Below are 23248 nucleotides of genomic sequence, written 5' to 3'. Positions count from 1 at the left end.
TGGAAGTTCTGTGTACTATTTATTGCATTTAATGTTTCAAGGGGATTGTTAACGTGTCAGTCACTGGAACAGACACCAGCTCAAAGTCTTGACTTTCACCATTACAAAATAATGGCTGTCTACTGACAAGTGTCAAAATACATTGGTTCTAATGGAAAAATATTAATCATTTTCCCAAAGAGTAATAAGTATTTCTCTAAGTCTTATCTCCCACGATCCAGGTAACCAGGAGGTAACTAACTCTTGATGTTTTTTTTACAATTCTGTTGCACTACATGAATAGCTAAGCCCATGCTGGCTTTTTACTTAATTTTTTATGAAAAGCATATGCATTCAAAATAAAAAATATTCATTTTTTCTTGGTAACATAAGCATGGTCTGAAGGTCAGTTGAACAAAAAAAAAAAAAAAGAAAGAGAAGATTCAACACGGTTTTACAAAAATTAAAGTAACTCAAAATATGTATCACTTTCAGTACCAGTTTCCAAGTTATCTTTTACTATCTTTACCTGCTCACTATGTACACAAGCTGTTTAATATTCTACATCAGGATAAGTGCTTCTAGATTTTGTTTTTTCCAGTTAAGAAAATACCTTCAGATTACATACTTGAAAGCAATATATGGCATGGTTTGAATTTTTAAGTGAATTTTAAAGATAAATACATACTTAAAATGTCATCTGGGAGCTGCCAAACTGAAAGCAAACAGCAAACTTCAAAACAGTTTTAAACAAATATTAATAAGGAAAACGTGGCTACAGAAATGGTATTTCACCACTAAAAAAATTCAGTGCCATAGCCATACAGTTTATTTTAATGTATCTTCATGTACTGGGATGAAGTACTGGATTGAGCTGTTATGCTTGTACAGGGGACTGCTGTTTTCTCTTTTCCTTTATACAGGTTTTCACAGAATCAGAACCATAGAGTCCTTTAGGCTGGAAGGGACCTGAAATACCAGCTGATTCCAACCCCTTCATGTGGGCAGGGACACCTTCACTAGACCAGATTTCTCACAGCTCCCTCCAACCTGGCCTTGAACACTGCTGTGGATGGCATAACATTCCTCAGTAACCTGTTCCAGTGCCTCACCGCCTTCACAGGAAAGAATTTCTTCTTAATATCTAACCTAAACCTGCTCTCTTTCAGTCTGAAGCCTTGTTCTATCACTACATGCTATTGTAAAAAGCTTCTCTCCATTTTTCTTACAAGATCCCTTCAGGTACTGGAGGGTCCAATTAGGACATCCTGAAGCCTTGTCTACTCTGAAATACTGCTGATCAACATTCAGCTTTACAAGGAATCTTTTGCATAGTTGAACCTGCTAGCTGTTACAGGTTCTGCTGGTAATGCAAACATTTACACCTCTAGGAATTCTTGTTACATATACAGCTAATAAAGGCTGTATCCCATTTCTTCTCATGGGTGGAAATACTGAAATCCTCCACTAGGAAACTGCCCTGTCAAAGGCAACAAGCGACAATGTCCTTGGAGCTTCCCCTGGAAACCTGGGCTGAGGTAAAATTGAGGGGTCATGGCTAAGGGTAGAGGCACAACTCATTTTCCTGTGACGGGGAAACCCTTCTATCTCAGTGCTTTTATGGATTCAGGGCTCTCCAGTTCCCAAAATATAAATGGATTACAGCTATGATGTAAACCCTCCAGGGTGCAGAGACAACTTTGAATTGCACTCCCACAGTTTTCCAAATAGAGTAGTCATGGCTCTAACTAGAGTTTATTTTCGAAGGTTAAAAATTTACTAGTAGAACCAGAAACAAGATATTCCTGTTTCTTGACAAAGCTGAAAAGTGTGGATGGGGAGTTATAGGTGCCCACTTTCAAGAAGACCAAATTTAATAGGCTGCTCATGGCATCAATTGCGTGGATGTTTCAAACTGAGAAAACCTACCTTTTCTTAATGTCATAAAATGTAGATAACCTGACCAAAAGTAGCAAAAAAAGGCATCTCCTACCTGTCAGCATGAACCAACTATATTATGGATGCTGAGAGATAGATGCTGCTTTAGCAGTCAAAACTGCTCCAGGTGGGTTGACGTATATGCTACACCCTAAAGATTCCCCAAAGCTACAGAAGAAACCCTGTCTATACTGACCAAATCAATAGTGCAATTTTTCTAGCAAAGAGACTTTTTACATGTTAAAGGAATTCAGGAGCCAGAAAATAAAAATGTTTATTTAGGTTATGCAAATAAGCAGGAAAAAAGTAATCAGCTCTGAAAACTCACCATTTTTCTGTTTCAACCAGTTGGTTTATTTGGCACTTCCAGTGAGTATGTCAACAGGCTAAGCAACAATTTAAAGTCCAGATATTATGCTCATATTGATTAAACAGTGAAAATAACCTGTCTAGGGTTTTAAGGAGAAATACAGGATGTATTTCCATCACACAGAAAACTGCTCCTATGTGTAGTTGTAGGTCTTTGTTTCACAGAGAAAGTATAATGAAGTGTGTTATGCACTTTTTTGCACCTCAAATCTGTGAATGGAAAATGTGTTTCTCAGCTGGTTGAACTCTTTCTTCTGGCCTCATGTAAGTGCAGAGTGATACTGCTACAATATTTTAGGATACTGGCACCTATGAAGCTCTTCCTATATTACAAAGCTACTACAAGGACTAAAAAGCTATTATGAATGTCTTAGAAAAGCTAATCAACAGCAAAGTTGGAGGAGCAAAGAGAGAGATGGAGACGAAACATCCTCCTGCAGAAGACTGTGCTTTTGCTGTTAATGCTGAAAAATCTCAAATTGGCAGTAGCCATGTCTCCATTCCCTAAAACTTGCACCCAAATGCAGAGCAAGTGACAGCAGAAAGGGAGAGTAGGAACAGCTACAACAGTTATCACACCAAACAACAATGATAAATAGCCTTAAAAACTGAACAGACCTTGAGAACTCCTCCAAGGAGCAAAGAAATTTCTTCCTGACTTGCAGAAATTTAAACTTGTGCTTGGAACTACAGTAATTTTCTATTATAGAACTAATATGGTACCTGGTATATGGAACTCTGCTAGAAGAAGCATAAACTACCTCTCAAAGCTTTGGGCAAGAGAAGATCAGAGTATCTCCAATTTCCATCACTCTCTTGTAAGGATTTTCCAGATCCATCAGCTGCTACTGCTATTTATTCATTAGCTTATCAAAAGTTGATATTTTAAAAACCCACCACCAAATCACCCAACAGCTGCAAGGAAGAATATAATTCTTACAGTTTTTAAAAAAATAAAATGTAAGCTAGGTGAGCCCTTCCCTATGGAAGGAACAGAATTTGATTCTCAACCTTTTCGTATTGTAGGTTTGAAAGCAAATACCTCTTTGTTGCCCACTAACATTTTGTGAAATGCATGGTGGCATGCACAGGAGTGAATTTCAAGTAAAACTAAAAGCAGAGCTACTACTAATTTTTCAGTAGGAAGACTTCATCTTTTGTTTTAAGGGGAATAAATGCAAATGCTATTTTCCCACAGTATGCAGTGTTAAGTCTGCTTCTGGCAATTAATTGGTATGATACAGTGGGCTGTTTGCTGCTACTGTGTTTGTAATTATATGGCTCACCATCACTTGTAGAAAATTATTTGATACATGAAACTATATTCTTCTCTTATGTCTGCCTGTGCAGATGAAAAGTAAATGAAAACTGTGTAGACTTGAGAGGAACATTAATTCTAGAAATGGGAAGGAGTTTAACTTTCCTAAACATAAATTATTCAAACAAGCTGAAGTTTTCATATTTAATCTGTTATTCATTTCTGTTATCTCTTCAGTTATTCTAACCAAAGCAGTGGATATAAACATGTTACCCACAGGTAACAGAGAAAAGTCCATGCACTACTTCCTTAGGGGTCATAAGAAGTACTTATCTTGTTAGTATGTACAAAAACTAAGTACTTTTTTAATATTTTCACAGGTAAATTGTGTGGAATCTGAACTTTTTAAAAAAGATTTTAAAACACTGATATAAGCCTCTGGGATGATGAACATGAGTGATATCTGTCTCCTGAATAACACATTCTGTAATGAGACACAATCTGATACCAACAGGAGGCAAATCTTCATTGAGCTTGGCCAAGATCATGAAATAAGCACTTGCACTCAATAAAGATCAGATTATTCATGTGAAATTAAATGATGCATGCCTTCAGCCTTGCTTTTTTTGTAAATATGTATAAATATATGCAAGAACAGCACCGAAGAAACAGCAGGAACCTTTTGCTACTGAACATATTGTTTATATGTGGGAGAAAAGCATATATGTCAATCAAAAGAATGATAAATATTGATCTTTTTTTCAGTTATTCTTCATCTGATGTAATAAACCTCACCAGAAGTAGGCAGAGCAAGAGGGAATGCATATTCATGCATTTACGTACACGCTCAGATCATGTTTGTTCTGAGAAAGGTAAAACCAAAAGGAGATTTAAGTGATGCACCTTAGGAGAGTGGGATTCAGAGAAGCAAACAATAAGCTAAGATACATTTGCATTTTCTTTGTTACAAACAAAGATGATAAATGTCTGCTAATCTACCTTCAGAGCTGTGATTTGTCACAACAGATTTTGGCAACTGCACAGTGTGACAGCTGGGATGAAAACACGTCTGTGAGGCATTCAGAAACCTCTGGCTTCAGATAGAAGCTATTGTTTATTTGCTGATTCACTAGCCAAAGGGGCTTGAAATGCAAAAGCACACATGAAATAATTAGGACAAAAAGCCCATACAGAATACTAAATATACAAGGTAGGACTGTGTTCTTCTGAAATGCCTTGTCTTCTCTTTCAAGCTTGAACAACATCCACACTAAAAATAGATACTGTCTGTGAGAGATGGCATTTGCAAGTTGTCACCTTCTAATTTGCTATTTGTTAAAAAGTGATAGAGCTCAAAATACAGATTCAGAGATATAGAATCTGCCCATCACTGCTTGTCCTACCATTCAATTACACAAAACTCTTCTTCTTAACAGTTTTCTACCCCAGTACCACAAGCTTCATTGAAAAATATCTCTGTTGTTTTCCTTTCAGAACTGCCATTAGACTGGCAAAGTATCTAAGGGTGAGCAAACAGATTGACCTTTTCCTTTAGAGCTATTGGATAAAGCCCTGGAAAACTGCATCACACTAAAGACTAAGCTTCGCTGATCATTGTACCCATTTTTAAATGCAAGTGTTTCTTTGAACTATGAATAATAAGGAAGTTTTCTTGCAGGTACACAAATAGCCTGTGTGCTATTAATAGCAAGAGAGTCCTTGTAAAAAATATTCACATGATAATTTACTTAACTCTACAGTAGTTAGTTCCATCATGGAAGATGAATTGACAAAAAAATAATTAATTCCCTGTATTTACCCAACAATTTTAAAAAATCAAGTTTAATTTACATTCAAGCATATAATAGCAAAGAATTTGTCAGATATGTCAGATAAATGGCTTTCATATATGCCAGTATTGATAGCCACAAAATCACTGATAATGAATTCTTTATTTTGTAGATTTTCTTATTTTTTTTAATTCTTCTTTTCAAGATTTTACTTGAAAGAAAAATACCATGGTCAGTGTCTGCTATAGATCACCAAACCAGGAAGAAAAGGGAGGTGAAATAGTCTAGATGCAGCTGGGAGAACACTCACAATCACTGGCCATCATGCTTGTGGGGGATTTCAACCTGCCAGATGCCTGCTCCAGAAACTTAAGCAACAGAGTGGAGAGGAGCCAACCCAGGAGGCTCCTGGAGTGTGTGGATGATAATGCCTTGACACAGCTGGTCAGGATGTCAGCAAGGGAGAGAACTCTGCCATACCTGCTCTTTGTGGACAGAGAAGGATGACTGGGTGATGTGATACGATTATGATGATTGGAGGGTCTCTGAGTCACTGTCATCACAAAATGACAGAGCTTTCATCGTTGGAGAAGTAAGGAAGGATGGCAAGGAGAACACGTATCTTGAACTTGTAGAGGGTAGACTTAGGCTTATTTAGAAGCCTGATTGAGAAAATCCCATGGAGGCAGTTGTGGTGGGCAAATGAGCCCAGGACATTCTTCAGGAAAATTCTAGAATCATGATCAGGCTGTCAGCATGTGCTTAAAAGCTGGACCAGCAGGGAGGAAGACCAGCCTGACTGAATGAAGAGACTAACTCCAGAAAAAAACAAGAGTTTAGGATCTATGAAAGTCTAGGCAAGACTACTCAGGAGGAGTACAGGGATGTCATGAGGTCATGCAGGGAGAAAATCAGAAGACCCAAAGCCCAGCTGGAACTTAATCTATCTACTGCTGTAAAAGGCAAAAAAATGTTTCAATAAATATATTTCCAACAAAGGCAAGCTAAAGAGAATACCCAGCCTTTTTTACATGAAGGGGGAAACACAGTGACAAAAGGTAAAGAAAAGATTGGGGTCTTCCTTGTCTCAATTTTTAATCTGCTATAGACCACCAGTCAGACCAGTTGTTTTCAGGGTACCCAGCCTCCTGATGTGTAAGACAGAGAGAAAAAGCAGAATGCAGCCTACATCATCCAAGGAGAAATGTTCAGTGACTCATTACAGCACTTAGACATGCTCAAGTGTGTGGGCCTGGATGGGATCCAGGGGTCATAGGGGTGCTGTTGGAAGTGCTCACTGAGAGGCTTTCTGTCATTTATCAGCAGTCCTGGCTAGCTGGGAAGGTGTCAGTTAACTGGAGGCTGGGATATATGATACCCGTCTACAAGGAGCATTGGAAGGAGGATCTACAAGGAGCATTGGAAGGAGGAGCTGGGAAACTATGGGCTTGACTTTGGTGTCCAGGAAGGTCATGGAGCAGATCAACCTGCACCATCACATGGCACATAGAGGAGAAACAGGGGATCAGGCCCAGCCATCACAGGTTTGGTTTGTCAAAAGCAGGTCCTGCTTGATCTCCTTCTATTATAGGGTCACCCACTTTGTGGATGAGGGAAAGATTGTGGACATTGCCCAGCAGGACTTTAGTAAAGCCTTTGAAACCATCTCCCAAAGCATTATCCTAGAGAAACTGGCAGCTGATGACTTGGGCAAACACACTGTTCACTGGGTAAAAATCTGTCAGGATGGCTGGGCCCAGAAAGCAGCAGTGAATGGAGTCACATCCAGCTGGTGTTCAGTCACCAGTGCTGCTGCTCAGTACTGGTGCCAGTCCTGTTTAATTCCTTCATTGGTGACCTGGACAAGAGGATCAGGTGCACCCTCAGTCAGTTTGCAGGTGACATCAAGCTGGTTGGGAGCATTGATCTGCTGGGAAGGAAGGCTCTGCAGAGGGATCTGGACAGGCTGGATCATGGGCTGAGGTCAGTGGGGGGAGGTTCAACCAGACCCAGAGCTGGGTCCTGCCCTTGGGTCACAACAACCCCAGGCAGTGCCACAGGCTGGGGCAGAGTGGCTGGAAAGGCCCTGGGGGTGCTGGTGCCAGCAGCTGAACATGAGCCAGGCTGTGCCCAGGTGGCCAAGAAGGCCAATGGCATCCTGGCCTGGCTCAGCAATGGTGTGGCCAGCAGGAGCAGGGCAGGGATTGTCCCCCTGTCCTGGGCACTGGTGAGTCCACATCTCAAATCTTTTGTTTAGTTTTCAGCCCCTCACTATGGGAAGAACATTTTGATGCTGGAACGTGTTCAGAGAGGGCAACAAAGTTGGCAAAACTTTTTGGAGCAAAAGTCCTAAGAGGAGTGGCTGAAGGAACTAGACATCTTTCAGCTGGAGAAAACAAGAAAAAAGACATTATCACTCCCTACAATTATCTGAAAAGAGGTGTATACAGGTTGGTCTCTCCTTTTCCAAGTAACAAAAAATAGAGAGGAAATAGCCTCAAGCCATGCCAGAGGAATTGCAAGGTAGAAGAAATTTCTTCATAGAAAGGTTTGCAAAGCATTGTAACAGGCTGCTCAGGGAAGTGTGGAATGTCTGTCCCTGGAGGGTTTTAAAGTACATATGTATGTATGTATGTAGATGAGGTGCTTAGGAATAAGGTTTAGTGGTGGACTTGGAAGTACTATGTTGATGGTTGACTCCAACAATTTTAAAGATCCTTTCCAACTGAAATAATTATATGTTTTTTTAATATTCTTTTGATCTTTTTTCTGTCATGTAGGCTCCCTTTATTTAGCCTTGTCTAGTCTTTTTCTCCCTTTTGTATGATCTTCCTTTCCTCATAAGAATACTGTCTTCTCATCAGGAAGGGAAGAGAAGGTTTAAGGAAGACTGCTTCTCCCTGAGGTTTAGATTAATCAGCCTTTACCTCCATCTGAAGCTGCAAGGACTGCACCAAAGCTATTTGTGAAGCTCAGACCTTGCCAGCTGCTTACTTGGCTTCACAGAGAAGTGTATATCCCTTTTGGCATAGCCTATCAGCTTTGAAGCCAGTCACCTGCAGGGCTATTCTTTAGCACACAGTGTAAAAACACTGATAGCCCTGGGTAGGACACAGCTGGGTGCTGAAGAGGAATCAGAGGCAGAGGATTACAGCCTTTTGAGAGTGAGTGAATAGAAGGTGCTTCATGAAAAAGAGATGGAACAAGTGGGTATGAAGTAGTAAAAGATAAATACAACATGATACTGAATAGTGATGACATTAAATTATAAAAGTTGGATGTTGGTCTACACCTGAAGTTCCTGAAGGAACTACTTGTGTAGGCCAACCATCTTGTCCTGTTTCTACATGGCCTACATCTCTGTTGGAACATTTTTGCAGTTGTTATGTATGCAGACTGCTTGCACACCCTTCTTGTCATAGTCTCTGAGGGGTGGATATACAACTCTTTAGTGCTTCTTGACACTAGACATAATATTCAAAAAGGTTAAAAAAAATGGTAAAAGTCAGAATGTGTGGACTTACACAGGCAACCCCTCAAAATTGGAAAAAATGCTACCAGAAACTACATTCACAGTTTGGGATTTTTGCTAATTTTTGGTTCCTCATGAAAATTTTGATTCCCCATGAAAAATTTGAGAAAATACCCGAACTATGAGTTTTGTTCTACCATAGTGATGCCAGCACTCTGTGGAAGATCCCAGTAATGTAGAAGGAGAACTGCAGGAAGGTTTAGAGATTGTCTAAGGACAGATGAAGAAAACTGTCTGAAGTTAAGTCTCAGTTTTAATGAAGTATAGTCTAAAGTGATCTGGAAAAGGACAGCAACATTAATACATCTTGAGAAAGACTTTTATTCAGAAGGGATAACGGGCTGAAGACAAGCTTCTTAATAGCTTTTATTTACATCAGTTAATGACATCTAATCTGAATTTCCTCATATTTCTGTGGGCCTGGAGAAGAAATTAGGCCAGATTGGCAATTTTGGCAAACTGAAAGAAATATTTGCGGTCTGGAAATACTACATACTTTTAAAATAGGACACATTTATTGAGCAATTTTTATTTTGCTCAGAAGAAAGAATATCTTTCTACCAGGAGCAAACATGAAGTTATCTAAAAAATTTCTACATTGTAGTTCGTCTCAGGATATTTATTTCAGCTAGTTTTCACTTTATGGAAACTTTGATTTCTTTTAAAAGTAATATTTGGGCTGGAGAAGCATGATGTTCCCCCCCAACTGTATAATCTCTGCATATCTCAAAGCAACCAAAATGAAATTTACTGGGATAAGACAAATCTGTAGTGCAGTTTTAATCCCTTTATTATAAATTTAGTTGTACTTTTTGAAAAAAATACATCTAAAATTATAAGTATAAAAAAAAAATAAACTAATAGTAGCTTAGATTAATGATTTTTAAAAATTAGATAAAATTACGTAGCAAAGAATAATAATTCACAGTGGTGGTGTTGAATAGACAACAACTCCAGCTTCATTCAAGTTAATGGCTATGTTGTGAGTCATTCTCTGTATCAGAGAAACCCTCTGACATTTTCAGACAGATACAACAAGGTGCTTTTTGATGATAAATATTTGTACTTTCCCCTGTTGGCTAATGATGAATACAACTCACAGTTCCTTTTCTAGATATTTTCACTTTTTTGTGAAAAAACATGTGGAAATCTTGTCTAAAGCCTCCTAGGCCTTTATCAAACTTTTGGATTCAATTTCCATTTGAGTTTTGGATTTCAATTGATCAATGGAAGAATCACAGTTCTAATATTTTTTTTCTGGAAAGGGGAATTATTTTGCAGGCTTTCCAACATTTTGTCATTCTTTCATCTGGCTAAAGCCTACCTTTCAGAATTTTGTATGTTTCAGTACTCTTTATGCAGCAGGATCTTGATATTATTTATAGTGGTTTGCATTTGAAATATCTTTTTTTTTGCCTGCAAAAGCTTTACTAATCTTAGGAGTTTTTCCATTTTAAAATGGTGGGGGGAAAATGTACTTGAAGGGGTATTTTTTCCCTGAATATTTTACTTCTATAACACAGTTTCACTGCAAGCAATTTTGAGAAGAATATATTTTATAGTATTTTTAAGTAAATAAAATCTTCCATCAGATACTGGTTTTATTTTTCATGCATCTTAACCTTTATTTTTATTATCTAGAAAATAACAGAGCAATTTAAACTCCATATACCTGAATTATTTTAGATAATTTGAGTATTTCTTAATATTTCTGTTATCTTTAATAAAAAGGAAAAATTGCTCAGATAACTCTCTGTCCCTTCAGAAAATTCCTGCTCCTCTCCAGTTTGAGTAATACTATTTTGCCTTTAAAATATACCTTTCAGTTCTTTCCTTAAAATCATTCTAATTCCACAGTTGGACTCTTTGAATCACACAAAATTACTGGAACAAAGCATCCTCCCTTGAAAACAGAATTACAGTGGAATTTCATCAAAAACACTAGGGAAAATGTGTGCCTTTCCCCAGAGGAAACCATAGACCTGGTTACTTGGATATGGAGAAGGCTGAGGCACTCAACTTTTTTTTTCCCCCTCAGTTTTCACTGCAAAGAGCTCCACTCGCACCAGCTGCAGAAGGCCAGGCAGGGGGGCTGGAAGAATGACAACTTTCCACCCTAGGAGGGGATCAGGTTCGAGAGCATCTAAGTAGCCTGAAGGTGCACAGGCTGATGGGACCTGATAAGATACATCGGTGGGTCCTGATGGAATTGGAAGACAAAGTTCATAAGCCACTATCCTCCATATCTGAGAAAGTGTGGCGATTTGGTGACTTGTTCATTGACTGGAAAAGGGGAAGCACCCATCAAGATGAACTTTTCCTCATCTTGAGGGTCTGAGAAGCAGATTCTTTTCTAGAAGATTCATGGCTTTCACACTGCTACCCTAATACCATCTGAAGGGGATTATTCATGGGAAAAATACAATCTTTGAAGAAAACAGCAAATATGAGCCAACCATGAACCTCTCTCTGCAGATTCTGTGAGGAATGATTCTGCAGTTCATGCTGTCATTTTTGTTGTTGTTTTGATTGGTTTGGGGTTTGTTTTGTTTTGGAGACTCCATTTGAAATATCGTACATGGTGACAAATTATCTATGATTTATCCCTGTAGCTCTCAAAGATGAGGTAGGAGGATTTTGAACAGAGTGAGGAAAGTACAGGATACAGATATGAAGGGGCTGCTCCTTCAAGGACCATTACTCATAAGCTGGGTACACAAGAGAACATGGTTCCCAATGGAGGATGTGCATGTATCACAAGGAAAGCTGCTGACACTTACTGGAAAAGCTCCTGGACAGGTGAGGAGGAAATGGTGCAGGCAAGTTTCTAATGAGGCATAATGAATACATATTTTGCAATATATCCCTAAATGGACAATTTAGGTTAAAGCCAAACCTGTCTGCTAACAAACAAACCTTTGTAGCATAAGGGTCCAGGGAATTGGCCAGATTAAGCAGTAATACAACAAGCTTCTCAACTTTGCCAGGATCACAAAAGAGTGAAAGAGTCATGAAACACGATCTGTAGTGTTTCTCCATGGGGTGAAAAAAAAAATAGCTCCTGGAACTGACGATGATTTATGATGTGGGAATTTTAAAATTTTGTTTTTCTATGGGATTTGGGGTTTTTAGGAATTAGAATATTGTCATTTTCCCTTGTTATCTTATAAAGTCATATCTGATAATCTGGTGACAGACTAAGGAGATTTTTCTAGCAAGAAGACTCCTCACATCTTTCTCTCTCCTCTTGTCCTTCTATTCCTCTTCCTAAATCAGTTTAAAATTACTGAGTGCCATGGTAATTTCTTTTTGGTATTCATGTCGAGCCCTAGCCTACTTCAGATGAGTTCAAAGGATTTCTCAAAACACAAATATCACACAACTGCATTGCTGAACCATGGCTATGTAACATAAAGGAAACAAACCATAAAAGCAGTGGAGTTCCTGTGTATGACCTTATAACACAGCTGCTGTGCTCTCACCAGATCCTGTCTATTCAGCATACTAAAGACTGATGGTGGTCTGAGTTGGAACTGTAATTAGGAGCCTTAATCTGAATCAAGCAATGACCAGAAGTGCTAAACTAAGCAGTCTGTAGAAGACAGCTCTTGTGTATCCAAGGGTGCAGTAGAGGTAGAGGCTTTCTCATAGGAATTTACTTACGTACCTCTGTCTCTGCTCAAAAGAGGTTACATTTATAAATTTAATCACTGAGAAGTTATTTATATGAAAAGCAAAGAAAACACAGGTCTGTAAAAAACATTCTTTCAGAGAGAATAATATTTATTAAGGGAAGGCCAACAAGGCTGGCATCCTGCTGGGAGTCTGTCATTGTCCACCCAGCCAGGAAGAAGAGGCAGACAACTCATTCTATAAGCAGCTGGAGAACGTCTCAGGATCACCAGCCTTTGTTCTTGTAGGTGACTTCAACCTGCCAGACATCTGCTGGAAACTTACAGCAGAAAAGAGGAAGTCCAGGAAATTTTTTAGAGTGTATGGTGGACAACTTTTGTTGCAGCTGATGGGTGAGCCCACCAGGGAAGGGACTATGTTAGACCTGTTTTTTGCAAATAGAGAAGGGCTGGTGGGAGATGTGGTGGTGATTGGAGACTGCTTGGGGCACAGTGATCATGAAATTATGGAGTTCTCAATATTTGGTGAAATCAGGAGGAGCATCAATAAGACTTTTACATTGAAATTCTGGAGGGCAGACTTGGTCTATTTAGGAGACTTATTCAGAGACTTCCTTGGGAAGCAGCTCTTAAAAGCAAAAGAGTCCAGGAAAGGTGGATGTGCTTCAAAACAGAGATCTTGAGGGCACAGGAGCAGACTATCCCTGTGTGCTGAAAGATGAGTCAATGAGGCAAACGTCCAGCCTGGATGGGTAAGGAGGTTTTGGAGGAATTTAAGAATAAAAAGAGGATGTATCAGCTTTGGAAGGAGGGTCAGGTCTCTCAGGAAGTATTTAAGGGGGTTGCTAGGGCATGTAAGAAATAATGACAGAGGCAAAAGCTCAGTTTTAACTTAAAATAGTGACTTCTGTAAAGGATAAGAAAAAATATTTTTACAACTACATTAAAAGTAAAGGAAGGGTAAGACCAGCCTTTGTTCAGTCTTATGCTGGGGGGAACTTAGTAACTGCAGATGAGGAGAAGGCTGAAGTGCTCAATGCCTTCTTTGCCTCAATTTTTAGTGGGAAAGCAACTTGTCCTCAGGACAACTGTTCTCCTGGGTTGGCAGATGGTGTCAGGGAGCAGAATGGTCCCCCCATTATCCAAGAGGAGGCAGTCAGAGACCTGCTGAGCCGCTTGGATGTTTATAAATCTATGGGAGCAGATGAGATCCATCCCAGGGTGATGAGAAGTGGCAGATGAGCTTGTGAAGCTGCTCTCCATCATTTACCAACAGTCCTGGCTCACTGGTGAGGTTCCAGATGACTGGAAGCTGGCCAATGTGATGCTCATTCACAAAAGGATGGGAAGGAGGATCCTGGTAATTATAGGCCAGAGAGCCTGACCTCAGTACCAGGTAAGGTAATGGAGCAGTTTATCCTGAGTGTCATCACACAGCACTTACAGGATGGCCAGAGTATCAGACCCAGCCAGCATGGGTTCAGGAGGGGCAGGTTGTGTTAGACCAACCTGATCTCTGTCTATGACCAGGTGACCCACCTGGTGGATGCAGGAAAGGCTGTGGATGTGTCCATTTGGACTTCAGCAAGGTCTCTGACACTGTCTCTCACAGCACACTCCTGGAACAGCTGGCAGCCCACGGCTTGGACAGGAGCACTCTGTGCTGGGTTAGGAACTGGCTGGATGGCCCAGGGAGTGGTGGTGAACACTGCTGCACCCAGCTGGTGTCCAGTCACCAGTGGTGTCCCTCAGGGGTCTGTGCTGGGGCCAGTCCTGTTCAATATTTTTATAGATGACATGGATGAGGCTATTGAGTCCTTCATTAGCAAATTTGCAGATGACATTAAGCTGGGAGTGTGTGTTGATCTGAAGGGAGGAGGGCTCTGCAGAGAGACCTGTAATGGTTGGAAGGATGGGCAGAGTCCAGTGGGATGAAGTTTAATAAGTCCAAGTGCTGAGTCCTGAGTTTTGGGCTCAAAAAACCCCTTCAATGTTATAAGCTGGGGACAGAGTGGCTGGACAGTGCCCAGGCAGAAAGGGACCTGAGGGTACTGGTGACAGTGGCTGAACATGAGCCAGCAGTGTGCCCAGGTGGCCAAGAAGCCAAATGGCCCCTGGAATAGTGTGGCCAGCAGGGGCAGGGGGGTCATTGTACCCCTGTACTCGGCGCTGGTGAGGTCACACCTGGAGTTCTGTGTCCAGTTCTGGGCCCTCAGTTCAGGAAGGACATTGAGATGCTTGAGCACGTTCAGAGGAGGCAACGAGGCTGGTGAGGGGCTTGGAACACAAACATTCCTGTGAGGAATGGCTGAGGGAGCTGGGGCTGTTTAGCCTGGAGAAAAGTAGACTCGGAGGAGGGGTCTATCTAGTATCACTCCCTACAACTTCCTGAAAGGTGGGTGTACTCAGGTGGGGGTGTCTCTTTCACCAGGCAGCAACTGACAGAATGAGAGGACACAGTCTCAAGCTGCACCAAGGGAAATATAGGTTGAATATTAGGAAAAAGTTTCTTACAGAAAGGGTGATAAAGTATTGCAATGATCTGCCCAGGGAGGTGGTGAAGTCACCATCCCTGGATGTGTTTACAAAAAGACTGGATGTGGCACTTGCTGCCATGGTTTAGTTGAGGTGTTAGAGTTGGGTTGGACTCGATGATCTTGAAGGTCTCTTCCAACCTGGTGATTCTGTGAATTCTGTGAATCTGGCACAGTTTAGGACCCCATTTTAAATCTGACTATCTTGATGAAATGGTATTATAAACAATATTGTGCACACAGAGACATTAGAAACTTTATAAATGTTACCAAAATACACCTCTGTGTATTTAGCATACACCTGTGAGGAGAGTGTTATTTTGCTGACGGAAAAAAATACATAAAGAAGACAAGGCATAGAAGAGTTAAACAGGTTGATCAAGTCCACAAAACAAATCCCATGCAATATAACAACAAACTCAGTTTCACAGTTTTCAGTCTGTTTCTTTCCCCCAAAATTATTTTTCCCCTTCAGGTTATTTAGGAGTGTAGTAGCTACCTTGCTTATTTCTCTCACCTCTGACGCAGAGTGCATTTCTACACTCTTAGTGTATTTCTACATTAACAAATGTGCTTTTGCAAACAGAAATGTTTTATTAACACATAGAATTGTGAAAACGAACAAAACCAGAGGAGCTTACCCAAATCCAGAAAACAAGCGACAGAAGAGGAAGAAGCCATAGCCCTGGACAAAGGATGAGAGGAAGGCAAAGAATCCATTGACAGACATGCATATCAGGAGTGATTGTCTCCTTCCCACCTTGTCTGCCAAGCCTCCCCAGAAGAACGCCCCCACCATCATCCCAAGGTACACTATGCTACCTGTAATACAAAAAAATACAAAAGAGAGATGTTTTGTGAGCTACATACTTGACCACACCAAAAACAGTTAACCTTCTAGATTTTCAATAGTATACAGATTTTATCCTTTTTCACTGAATAGAAATTATATGCACAGTTTTGCAAATGTATCTAGAGAGAACAGATTTCCTACTCTCTTTGTTATCTCTTACCAGACACACTAAATATAAATATTAAACTGAAGCTTACTATAAACATTAAACAAGGTACCTCTAGCTAAAACAATAAACATGCAGGAAAATAAGTCTGAATAGGAGGAGAAAATGCCACTGTTTCCTTAGAATAAAAGTTAATTGATGTTAAATATTGAAAAAAAATATTACTTCCCCTACAGATACAGTTTGTCTGAATTTATCTAGAATATGAACAGTCCTGCAGGGGACTAAACACTGGAGTCACTGGGAGTAATATGTGATAAACGTAAAGAAAGTTGATTACAAAACAAACACTTTCCACCTGAGATGTATTGCATCAAAGACATCCATCTTGATTGGTTTTACTCCCTCCTACTTCAGCATATTTTTTATTTAGAAAGACAATGTCCTTTCAAAGCAAAAGCATTGTAATGTTCTTGACTTGTTGTTTTGGTTTTTTTTTGTCATGTTACCCCCTCACAATAAATTTGAACAGGTACATTACAGTTTAGCTACATTTATTAAAATGACATAGCAAAAAATAATAGTGGGGTGATATTTTTTTGTGTTTTGTACGTGTACTTTCTCACAGAAAGATAAGTTGAAATATTTAACATTTTGACTGTTCACATCTTAGCACATTGTACATAATTTCCTTTCCAAACACCCTGTGGAACATTTGACAAAGATGTACAACACATCTGTCAGAAGGAAAAAGTAATTCCCAAGTTTTGGGCAGAACCATTAATATTGTATTTTGTTTGATACATGGAATTCTTTTTCCATCTAATTTCTTTTTGAACTAACTTCTTGGGTTAGGTTTTATATATGCTGCATATTGCTACCATCTTCTACATCTTCCTCAGAGCAGGAATTCATTACAAAGGTGCTTGAAGAAATTAAAATATTAGAAATCCTTGTTATGTGTCTCCTTTTGATTAGTCTGAAGAAGAGACAAATTCTCCAGCGTCTCTGCTGGACTCTAATTGCTCTGAAATTCTGGCCTCCAAAAGAATGCAGAATTTCAGAATGCAGGTTGGATGGTAAAAGAAGCTGAAAAAAACCCATTTAAATGCCTGGGCTTGGTTAAATGCTTATAATTGTAGAGTTTACTCATCAGTATTTCTGTTCTTGGAATCACAGATTAGAACATCTGAAGTGCTGACATCTGCAGGGTCTAATACACCCTAAATTGTCCCTATTCCCTCTCATACTTTGTACAAATAGTTTCCACTGCTGTTTCCTTATGAGACATAATTTAAAATAGGATATTTTTAAAACAGGGTACACATTGTGTCAAATGTATATTAACAAGTTAATAGAATTAGAATCATAAAGCAGTTTGGGTTGGCAGGGATCTTAAATACTACCTTAAATTGCAATCCCCTGCCATGAGTAGGAGCATCTTCCACTAAATCAGATTTCTCAGAACAGCATCTAACCTCAGGACAAGGTAACTGATCCAATGCTGCTTATCACAGAAGAATTGCTAAAGCAACAAATTCCATAAGGACAACAGTTAAGTGTCTTCTAAAAATAACTTTTCATCTGTGAATGTGTTCCAGATGTTGCTAGGTTCTTAGACTTTCATCAAAGAATACTGATGATAATGTGGGTAAATCCAGAACCACAGAATTACTAAGACATCTTTGTTTACTTTCCTTAGCCCAGAAAGACATGACAAAATTCTTTTTCAGTTTAGAGGTATTTAGGAGCAGACATTTATTGGCTAGCTTTTTTGTTCTGATCAGAAATTTTACTCCACTATTGAGATTTTCCTATAAATGCACACAGCTGGTGTATTTTCTGGTCCTAAGGAGACAAAGATTGGTGGGTAATTTAGCATATTCATTCAACTGCTTTAAGCTCTCTCCTGTGGTCAAGGTTATTGTACCATGCTGCAGGTGGATTGCTGTTCATAAGCAGTTTTGAAACTCCATCCAACAGACCTGCTGCTTGCTTGTCAATAGCAGTGGAAAAAATGTAACAAAGATAGTCAAACATCTGCATTGCCAGCAGACAGCTTTCAAAAATGAAAAGAAGTAGTTAATTTTTATTCTTATGGTGAAATTAATTACATCCTTCTCTGTATAAATATTATTGGGCTTTCCCAGTCAACATTCTAATATAAGAAATAGAGAAGACAAATCAAATAGCCTTTTATTTCTTTACAGAGATAACTTTGAAATATTTTTATGCAGATAATCCTAATTTTACCAATTTACATTCCTTGTGATGCACAAAAATATCAAAACACTTTGAACAATGAAATGTTTCTAAGTCTTGAGTTTAAAACATTAACCTTTCTTTTAAATGACAAATCCTTTGGTCATTGTACTGTGTTTTGGACTCTTACACTGATGTAATTCTAAAGAGCATTCAAAAGATGCTGCTAAAAATAATATTCTCATCCTGTCAATAAAGTGCTATAAATAAGCTGTTCTCTGAGCTGAAGCTTTATCTTACTCTTTCCCATTATATTAACTTCCAATTTTTTCCTAATTGCCTTGTAGTCTTTTCACAGCTCTCTCCTTGACCAAAGATCTGTAACCCTTCCATCCTGAGCCTACTCCAGCTACCAACAATAGGTGTTTCTGTGCATTTTGCTGTCTTACTTCTATTTTGTATTTCCTGTCTCTCTTTATTGTAAGAGAATCATAGAATCATAGAATGGTTTGCGCTGTAAAGGACATTAAAGACCATCTATTTCCAACTCCCCTGCCATGGGCAGAGACATTCCTCACTAGACCAGATTTTTTAGACCCCCATCCACCCTGGCCCTGAAAACTTCCAGGGATGGTGCATTCTCAGCTTCTCTGTACAATCTGTTTCAGTGCCTGACTACCTTCATAATGAAGAACTTCCCTATCTAAACCTGCTGAACATTCTCCAGATTCTGGGCACTTCTTGTTGGCACTGACATCAAAATGTTAGGGGTGGGATAGATTGAAGTTCTCATCCCTGTAAACTTTAGTTTAGACCCTTCCTGCATCATGAAAAGGAAGTCCCCTTCCTCTCAACTCCCAGATTTTTCCTTAAGATTATTTATCCCTGCAGAAATGCTCACAATAAGTCATAAAAGTGACAAATGGTAAAGGAGTACTCTAACTATGTAAAACAGCTGAACAACCAACCAGCAAATGCAAGTCACCAATGAGATAAGATGATAATTTTATTGTCATCAGATTATCATGAACATTTCCTTTCCAACCTTGGTAGCTCTTGTTTATTATGTTATGCCACTGGTCAGAACATAAAATTCTTGTGGATAACACTAAAATTTTTGCACATCTTTCATAATTCATGCATTACATTTTGCACAAACTCCTGTATGTAAAAATTAAATACCATGTTGTTGGCCAGACCTTGTTCCCTTTTCTCTTTGCCTTTTAAGATTGATCACCAAAACATTACTTGTATGGGAGTACATATATGTATATAATGCCAACCTAGCATATGATGCTGAGGGTGGTACTCTCTTTTGGAACATCTACTACAGATCACAAGACTGGCTGCTTTTCTTTTTCTTTTTAGTACAGCACACTCATGCCTCTAAAGAAATCAGCTAATACAGAAGGAACACACTGTTTTGACATCCAGTCTGATCTTAGAACATATTTTTAAATATTTTAAAATGTAAAGACTTCTAATGGTATCTGTATCATATGTCTTGGATTTTCCCCACAAGGTAACATATAATCTAAAACTCTGTCAATTTATGGAAAAGCACTGAGAAGAGGGAGATGACAGCTGAAAAGAAACATGCTAGAATAAATAATCTCTTTTATTGCTCTTTTGACAAGTTTTAACAAACCTGTATTTTTTTTCCACAGCAGAAATCTTACATACTTTTGATGTACAAATGTACATAATACAGGTTTAAATTCTCTGCAGAGAAGGGAACCTGAGTCTGGAATTGTTTTACACTATGCCCACACTTTGTCTACCAGGTGGCTAGATATTTTTTAACTGGATGTGCGCACAGCATCTTTCAGACTGCTAGAAAGAGTTTAGCCTTACAAAGCAGCTGACCAAGACCTGCCTCAGTATACAAACGCTAGTTATGGACAATTTAAACAATGACATAACACTGAGTGCATAACCAGTCACTTCAGTTACGCAGTATTTTACTTCTTATACTTCCATAACTTCATTGCTTGCTGATATCTGTTGTAATTCATAGCCTGGTATCTAAATGATAGACAAAACCTTCTGAGAAATCAGTTTGTAAGTATATTTAATAAGGAAAAATATAGCAATGGAAGAAAAGTCAGACTTCATTGCAATAGGGAGACTCAGAGGCTATGGGACTCCTTGATTACCTTTTTTGCATTAACACACCTATTATAAACCAGTTATAAAACTAGTATGAAGTTGGTTTTTTCTTGTTATGTTGTTTAGGTAATTTGTCTGAATGAAGAATGCATTTCATACTGCCAGAAAAGGCTCATGTTATAAAAAAACTTTAAAAATAAGAATAAAATACTGTTTATATATTGGAAAAAGCAATTACAAATGTGGTGCTAAGGCAGTTCCATAAGAAGCAAAACAATTTTCATAAGAACTGTAATGTAATCAGTGTTTTATTTACTTGTACTAGGCTCTTCCCATACGCTATTGTTTAAAATATAGTAATTTATAGTGAAATACTGCAATACCTGTAAGTAGCATACTAAATATAAGAATATCCAGATTTTTCTTTGTCTTAACCCTGATAATACAGTATGTTTGGAGTATAAAGATGATGTCTTTCAGACCTGTGTTTAATTATAATCTGTTAATATTTTTTTTTATTAGAAAAGACTTGGAAAATAGTAGCAACCCATGCAGCAACTGTCGAACATAACCTCTAATCAAGTGTTTGCAATGGGAGGTAATTAAGGAAAAACACTTATCCACTAAGACAACAAGTATAAGAAAGCAGTAATGAATCCAGAACTGACAAAATAACTCAAATTTTATACAAACCCTGTCTTTGGAGGTCTAAAACCTAAGTATTAATATATTCAGTCTTCACTTTTTTTTTTAATATTATGCCATTCATCCCCTCAGATGTACAATGGATGCAATATTTATATATGAAGAACTGCCACAAACTAGCATATCTCTGAAATAATTATTTCTTCTTTTCTCAAAATAGTTCTTACAGTGGTGAAACAAAACGCTCTGTATACACAGCACGGTAATGGTGAAATTTTAATGTGTGGGTCTAAGTGGTTAAAGTAAAACACAAATTGTTCAGCCATCTGAAAAAGCTAGTAAGTACTGTTTTCCAGCAAACATATGAGATAGACACCATATTAACAAAACCTAAACTTTTGAATGAGTCTTTGCAAGTTCAAGGCTTCTCAAGCCTTGGATTTCCTTCACCTAAACACTAGCTGCTTCTCACTTCTTAATTTTGTGTCTTAACTTCAGACGTTAAATGACTTCTCCTACCTAATAATATGCAATGTATGCAAATCCCCCAAATGTCGCAGCATATCAGTCTCTTTCTCTATTACTACTTTTTAGACTAATCCACTCCTCCTGCCTTCCCTTTCAAGACAACTGCAGACAGGCTTCGATATGAAATCTCATGCTCTTCAGAGTAGATGCTTAATTACACACTTGTTTAGAAGTTTTTTGCTCTTTGGCTTACAATACATTTACAAACAGTCGAGTTTCACTTGTATTATTAGAATTATTTTTAGAAATCAGGGTAATAGGGTTTATCTGTTTGAATACATGAAAGATATAAAGCTATTTTAAGATGAATGCTGAAGCTTCCCTCCTCAATATAGAAGTTTTTACAGCACCTATCATGCTGCCTTCATTCTTGGGCCTTCAAGAAGGAAACTAGCAGCTCAGTAACTTCTGTGTTTAATTCTCTAATAGTAATAATTCTAAAGTGACAAGCCTTTGCATGACAGACTTTTTGCTTTTTTTTTTTTGCTTTTGCATATTTTTTTAGCAGCTTAGTTCACAACACATTCTGGATATCCTTCACAGTCAGTAAAAAAAAGGACAACTTTATCTCCATGATAACTAAAGAAAGACATAAATTCAAAAAAGGAAAAAATAAATTCCAGTGAGACCACTGGAAAAAGAAAATGCAACCTCACCTCTTCTTAAACCTGTTGAGCAATACAGAAACATTAGTGTTTTCATGAAAGAAACCTAAAAAATATTGGTTTAACCAAAGACAAATTTTAAAATAAATTTATTTATCTATTTATAAAATTCTAGTTTTTTAGTAGTTACATAAGAAAACAACTCAGGGAAATCCTCTGATGTAGAGCTACAAAAATACATCCCATATAATTGATAGTTCACTGCAATTGATTTAAAATAAATAAGAAATAAGCCCTCTTCTCCATCAGTAGGAAAAAAATCCCTAACAACCTAGAAAAAGAAGCAAAAAACTTAACAACCAACCAAACGCAAAACAAACAAAACCCCCCCCAACCACCAACCCCATGGACCACTTTCAAATATGCCTACAAAACATCTGATGATATTCAGTCAAATACCAACCCAAAAATTCTACAAAATTAAAAGTCAAATGAACTCTATCCAGTGTTTATACAAAATGATCCTGTTCTCAGACAATACTGATGGGCTTCAATAAAGGATCTCAAACATAAAAATCAAGAAAATGAAACTTAAAGCAAAACCAAAAAATCAGCTGACCAGCATAGACAGGAAAAGAGCACGTAACTGGACAGTTCTTCATGCAAATCTCTTTATGTTCTTTAAGAGAATGAGAAAAAACATTATCAGTGGTACAAACAATTAAAAAATGTTAGTTTGCAATATTAAGACAGATACTATAATTTGATGAATGATTTAGTAAAAGAAAAATTGTTGTGAGGTAGTCTAGTACTATAGTTCTAAAGAGAAATCACACAAATATAAAAAAAAAAAAATACAGTCTAAAAATTAAAAAACATTAAATGGAAATTAAAAAGAACACAAAACTGGGGATTGTCCCCATATTTTTTCCTTTTCAAAAGAATCAAGTCCAAATTCTCCAGACAACTTAACTCAAAAAAGGGAATAGATACAGAAGCCAATATAGTGCCTCCAATATTGTTGAAAAACAACTGAAACTAAGTGAATAGGACTTCTGGCATACTTAGAAAGCAGAAAGAATGTAAAACAAGACAAAATTTGACAATACATCATTTTATTCACCAAAACTTTAGACTCACAAATAACTGCAATTTATTTGTCTTGATT

The 23248-nt window shown here is 38.1% G+C and overlaps 1 protein-coding gene across 1 annotated transcript in view; it reads right to left on the bottom strand.

The window, feature by feature from the left end:
- SV2C (synaptic vesicle glycoprotein 2C) overlaps positions 1-23248 on the bottom strand; it is a 108950-nt gene that overhangs the window by 41935 nt on the left and 43767 nt on the right. The window contains exon 3 of the mRNA XM_023943653.2: positions 15674-15854. Coding sequence (XP_023799421.1) covers positions 15674-15854 — 181 coding nt within the window. The remainder of the gene's footprint in view (positions 1-15673; positions 15855-23248) is intronic.

This window comes from Cyanistes caeruleus, chromosome Z (genome assembly GCF_971803275.1).
Source record: "Cyanistes caeruleus chromosome Z, bCyaCae1.hap1.1, whole genome shotgun sequence".
NCBI classification, from domain to species: Eukaryota; Metazoa; Chordata; class Aves; order Passeriformes; family Paridae; genus Cyanistes; species Cyanistes caeruleus.
Note: the sequence above shows the minus strand (reverse complement) of the source record. Positions and strands in the feature narration are given on the sequence as shown.